The sequence below is a fragment of the Gossypium hirsutum genome, chromosome A11 (assembly GCF_007990345.1).
Source record: "Gossypium hirsutum isolate 1008001.06 chromosome A11, Gossypium_hirsutum_v2.1, whole genome shotgun sequence".
In the NCBI taxonomy this organism is placed as follows: Eukaryota; Viridiplantae; Streptophyta; class Magnoliopsida; order Malvales; family Malvaceae; genus Gossypium; species Gossypium hirsutum.
In genome coordinates, this window is record NC_053434.1 from 23260669 (window position 1) to 23266848 (window position 6180).

Sequence of the window (6180 nt, forward strand, 5' to 3'; positions counted from 1 at the left end):
TTTTCTAATTAAGTGACTAAAATGAAAATTTATCTAATAACTAATGATGTAGTTTACCTAACGAATATTATTAGTGTCTTTTTAAGAAAATGTTATTTTATAATTTTATCTTTAAAATTATAAATATATATGTTTTTTTTAATTCACCTGGCAGTTAGTCATGAGTGAATGTAACATGATTTTGCAAAGCAATAATATTTTGAAGATATTATTTATTTGTTTTTTATAAAATTTTAAAAATATATGATAATTTTTTTATATTCTAATTTTACAATTTCAACTAATTTTATTTATTATTTATTATTAATATTGCAGCTCTTCCTTCTTTGTAAGGACAAATCGAGATTTTGGCAAATAAATAAAGACAACAAACAAGACTATAATTAACAAGAATGAAGAAATGAATGCAATTTTTGATTGAATGTTTTCTATTTGGTATAGCCTAAATATACAAACGGTATGTTGGATGTAAATCAAAATGGTTTCTTAAGATACTTGAAACCCATAGATGAATCCACGCAACAATCTACTCTATTGTTGTAAACATTGAGCAATTTTAACAATTCCTTAACCTTCTCCTTCGTACCCTCGCCACACCCAACCTGTAAAATCACTAGCAACTTCTTAAATGTCCCCACTTGAATCGCTTCTATTCTAACACTTTCTTCATCGCAAAGCTTCCACAAAATCGACACCGAAAGCTCCGTCGCCCATTCCGAAACTCTCAAAACTTTCTTCACTAACACCGCCATAATCAAAGCATTGTTGCAGGCTTCTTCTTTCCCTTTTTCAGTATTGCAAATTTCATCCAATACACCCAAAGCTTTTTCACAAACACTTTTATCGGCCTCAACAATGGCTTCTACGATCACACCAACCAAACCCATTTCTAAAAATCTAGAGGTAATCATGTCGTTCTTCGTGGTTGAAGAAATCATGCAGTAAATAGCCATTAACGAAGCTTTTGTAGCAGTAGGGGAAATTGGTTCCTTGATCAAGAAAAACAGTGCTTCGACAACTCCTTCAATCGCCCGCAAGGTGTTCGTAATTATTCGTCTATCATCCGAATGAAGAATCTCCTTGAGTACCAAAACTGCGGACTGTCTACCAGAAAGATCTCCATTCCTCAAAAGCCAAATGATGCAACGTAAAGAAGACTCGGTTCCCAGCTTGGATCGGCCATCTTTGCCTAAAGGAGACATCCAAGACAGTACCAATAGAATTTCCACCAACAAATTTATGTGTTTCTCGAATGAATCACGGGCGAAAGACTCGAAAGAAGCTGATAAAATACAACCTGTTCCGTTCTCCATAATGCAAAGCTTGTTACGTTCGCTTTCTTTGCCCCAATTCTTGATCTTCCTAACCAACTCCCCACACTTTTTTCCATCTCCACGTCGAGTAGCACCGACGATCCTCGAACAAACCTCCGAGACTTCACATTGGGACACAGGGATTCGTGGGGTAGGGATCCGTTCGACGCCGAGAGAACGGTTCTGAACGCACCAGTCTTGGATCATCCTTCGCAGTATGTGATTCGGGATCAAATCAAAAGTTTCCAAGACCTGTTTGGTGAATGGGCAAGTTTCATTTCCGGCTTCAATCCATCTCTCGATGTTCTCCCGATCATAAGTGATCCCAGTGCATAACGTGACGGGATCTTTCATCAAATCAAGAGAAATAGGACATCGGAAATGTGTCGGAACATTGATTTCCGCATCCAAATCTTCGCACAAGCGATTGTTGTTCTTCATTTTGTTGTTATGGGCTCTGCGATTTCTCCAAGATACAATCATTGCGGAGTATTTAAAGAAACAAATGCAGGCGAATTCGGTTGTGAATTTGGAGCGTTAAGGTTTGGGGGTATTTATACGAGGAATGTAAAATTATAGGCGGGTCAAAGCTAGGTAACGTTAGGGAAAAAGGTTTGGAGGTTTGACCGTTGAATGTTTGAAGATGGAAGGTAAATCAAATCAAATGAAATCAGTAGGTAAAATATTGAGATTGGAATTCAGAGTCGGCTAAGTAAGACCAGCTGACTGAGTCATCGAGTCAAAAAGTCAGTACACTGATTGGCGGCCGGCGACGGCGCGTGAGTGGCTGCTTCCTTGGTCATTTTAACGTCAGGCGGTTTTGAAGATTTTGTGCATCCGATCCAACGCAATCGGGGATGATGCACTTCCGAATTTTTTGTAGATATTTGATTCTTTTTATGGATTCAAATAATATTATGGATATTATTATTAGAAGGATATTTTATTAAAAGAAAAAGAAAGATTTTTACAAGGCAAGGTTGTTTACAGAGAGAATACTGAAAGTAAAAGAAAAGATTTTTAAACTTTTTTCGATGCACTGTTTAGGCTCTTTACATTGCTATTTATAGTAAAATTTCTAAACTCTATTTGATTTTTCTTCAATCCCGCACAGTGTTTCTGATAAGGATGAATTTATTGTTGCCTCCACGTATGTTGTCAGTTGTCTTTGTCATATCTTTGATCGTACATGGATGCCTTGAATTTTTGTTTACCGCCAATCTTGAAAATCAACTTGAAAGTCTTGTTGACTTTCCACGTGGTCTTTGTTTTGTCTTTATCCTTCTTGAATGTTGTCCAGGTTCCATGTTTCTATTTCATCTAGGTGTAAAGATTCTGGTGATAGTCTTGGTGAATTTCAAGTTTCCTACGTGCTATTGATTTTTTCAATTATTTCTGAAGGGAAATCGTCTATTTCCATATCTGTTATTTTCTTTAGCAGTTGTATGGATTCTTCATCTCTTGATTTTTGAATCATGTTGTTTTTATCAGCTACTATTCTTCTTCCATCGGTAGATAGTTTGTATGTTTGATCTTGAAGTACATGTCGAGCTGTTGACATTAAATCAATTCCGGCTTGGATTTGAAAATATTTTGGATTATTGTAACACTTGTCAATGGTTTTGGTCAAGTGTTTTTTATCTTCTTTGGCTGCTGATAAATAAGGACTATCAAACATTTGTTGAATAATCCATATTTGATATGGTTGATAGAATCGCTCTTTTTCAGCAATTCCAATAAAACTACTTATTTGGATATAAAAATAGTAATAAAAATCATCTTGATATACTAAAAGTGACAATATTGTTTTTATAATAGCAGGAAAATCTTTTAATAAGTGAAAAGAAAAGTTTTGTACTACAATTTCTCTAACGAAACCCCATTCAATACTGTTTATATCAAATGGTTCATGATTTAATCTGAATTTTATAGTAGGAATTTCTTCCCCTATATCATTTAGATAAACATATGATTGTAAAAAGTATTCAGAAAAGACTTTTTTATATTGAGTCTGCTGGTTGCAGATAATTTTATTGATTTTTTCAAAAATTTCTGCTGGTAGTATTTTCCTAGCTTTATTATATAAACATATTCTAAACATTTTATTCATAATGGGACTTTTTGTTCCTTTATGAATAAAGTATTGAAATATATCAATAAGATTATTTATCTCATTGATATTTGTATATTCTATTTCGAGTTCTTGCCAATCTCTGTATAAAACAGTTTTTAATAATAATTCATGTGCTTCATTTTCTTTGGTTGTTTTTTCAACTAGAAATTGTGAAAACTTTGTAAGAGCTCATCTAAAATTTGCTCTTTGTTCTAAAATATGGGTTTTCCATATTTCATTAATATATTTATAAATTTCACTTGGTAATCCTGGATTATAAAAATCTTTTATTTCTAGAATTTGTTGTTGTTTCAACAAATTTTTTACTCCTTTTATAACTTCAGAATAATTGGCTTGATATGCTGAATTTGGATCTTGAGACCAAGGAGATTGAATTATTCTTTTTGAAGGGTATTCGTTTACCATTCTTGATGCATATGATGAAGAAGATTCAGTTGGTTGTCTTACCATTGGATAAGGAACATAATATCCTTGATTAGGATAGAATCCTGTTAATATAGGAGTAAATCCCTGATTGGGAGTCAATCCTTGATTGGGAGTAAATCCTTGATTAGGATTTATCTGCTTTCCTTTGTTGGGTTTTTTATGGACAGTAGTTCATTCCCCGATTTGTTCTAGAGGTTTTTTACCTCTTTCCATAAGGCCTGCTAAGATAATCAGCAATAATATTATTAGTACCTTTGACATATAAAACTTTAAAATTGAAACTACATAAATCATTGTATCATCTAATTCTTCTTGGTACACTTTCTAGACTATTATTAGTCAGAAATTGTTTGACTGCCTGGTTGTCAGTTTTTATAATAAAATTTTCAGATGCTAAATATATGAGAAAGGTTTTTATTGCCTTTTTAATAGCTAATAATTTTTTTTCATATATAGCATAATTAACTTCATTTGATTTAAATTTTCCAGAACTATATCCACATATTAGTTCTTCGTTTTTTGCTGTTTTAGCTTTTAAAATACATCCCCAATAATTTTCTTATGCATCGGTTTTTAAAATTAATCTATCACCTTGTTTTGGTAAATAGACTTTTGGGGTATAATTTATTTCTGATTTTATATTTTTAATAATTTCTGAGTCTTCTTTAGACCAGCTAAAAGTTTTATCCTTTTTTAGTTTTTCATATAAATCACCTATTTTTTGAGATAAATTAGGAAAGCAGTTTCTTCCATAATTAACTATTCCTAAAAATTGTTGAAGTTGTTTTTGGTTTTTAATTTCTTCTGGAAATTCTTTTATTTTTACTATAATATGATCTTGTAGTTTAAGACCATCAGCAGATAGATTTAAACCTAAAAATTCTATTTCTGTTTTTTCTAATTCTATTTTCTTAGGGCTTAAAATAATTCCATGTTTTATGAATTCTTGAGAGATAATATTTAAATGTTTTTTTTATGTTTTTCCAGTGTTTCTGAAAATATTAATATATCGTCTATATAAACTACACAAAATTTTTTTATATTTATTAAATATAGAATCCATCCATCTTTGGAAGATTTGAGGTGCATTACATAACCCAAATGGCATTACTCTCAATTGATAATGACCATTAGGTGCACTAAAGGCTGTTAATGGTTTAGATTCATCAGTTAGCATTATTTGCCAAAATCCTGATTTACAATCGAATTTACTGAAGTATTTTGCATGTTTAGCTTGATTAATCAAAACATCTTTTCGTGGAATAAAATATCCATCAAAAATAGTGTTTTGGTTTAGTCTTTTATAATTAATTACCATCCTAGCTTTTCCTCTTTTTATTTCAGCATGGTTTCTTACCATAAAGGCTGGACTTGAGTGTGGACTATTAGTTTTTTCTATTAATCATTTTTCCAATAATTCTTTGATTTGTATATCAAATTCATCTATATCTTGTTTAGTATAGATCATAGGTTTGATTCTAATTATTTTATTAGGATTCTTTAATTTTATTTCACAATATCTTGGACTATTTTCCCATAATTTTAATGGTTCTTCACTAAAATTATTTTCTAGAATTTTAAACAACCAATGATCTGTTTCTAGTTGTTTAATTTGTTCTTTTCTTATTGGTCTAAATCCTTTATCACATACAAATTTATGGTTTTCTATTAAAGGTATTTCTATAGAAGTTTTTTCTGTTGATAATATTACTAAATTTCTATCTATAGAAAACGGTAGATGATGATATATAAAATTATTTCCTAATAATATGTCTCCATGCATTTCAGGAAAACACAATATTTTAGGAATTACAAATCTTACATTATTTATGTAATTTGGTATATTTCTAGCTTTAAATTGAATTATGGTTTCTTTACCATCAATTCCTATAGCTCTGATTGGGTTTTTCATTAATTCCCATTTTTCTACAGGAATGTCATTTTCTCTACAACTACTTGTGGTAGCTCCAGTATCTAATAAAGCATGCAAAGAATATGTTTTATAGTCTCTAAATTGAAGTGTAATTTCTATATATGTATAATATTTCCTAGGTTGGAAATTTGAAAACGTAATAATATCATTTTTTCCTATTTTCATTTGTTGAATAATAGTAGTAGATTGTATTTCTTCCATTCTAGTATTTCTAGAATTTCTAATAGGTTCAGTAAGGAAAATAGGTATTTGAACTGTTTTCATACGTATTGGTGTTGTCGAATTTGTACTAATATTATCTTCTTCTTCCTCTATTTGAGAATTAGAAGGTAAAACTAAATTATCATTTGTATTTGTTATAGCATTATTTTTAA

General features: G+C 30.9%; 1 protein-coding gene across 1 annotated transcript; it reads right to left on the reverse strand.

Moving 5' to 3' along the window:
• Positions 1–383: 383 nt before the first annotated feature.
• On the reverse strand, positions 384–2327 carry LOC107895310 (U-box domain-containing protein 21). Its single transcript, XM_016820622.2, has one exon. The coding sequence runs from the start codon at positions 1794–1796 to the stop codon at positions 474–476; it is 1323 nt and encodes a 440-aa protein (XP_016676111.1). The 5' UTR covers positions 1797–2327; the 3' UTR covers positions 384–473.
• Between the last annotated feature and the right edge of the window lie 3853 nt (positions 2328–6180).

What these genes read in the sequence shown, in the direction of transcription:
- LOC107895310 (XM_016820622.2), bottom strand. Translation starts at nt 1,796, where the DNA reads ATGATTGTATCTTGGAGAAATCGCAGAGCCCATAACAACAAAATGAAG.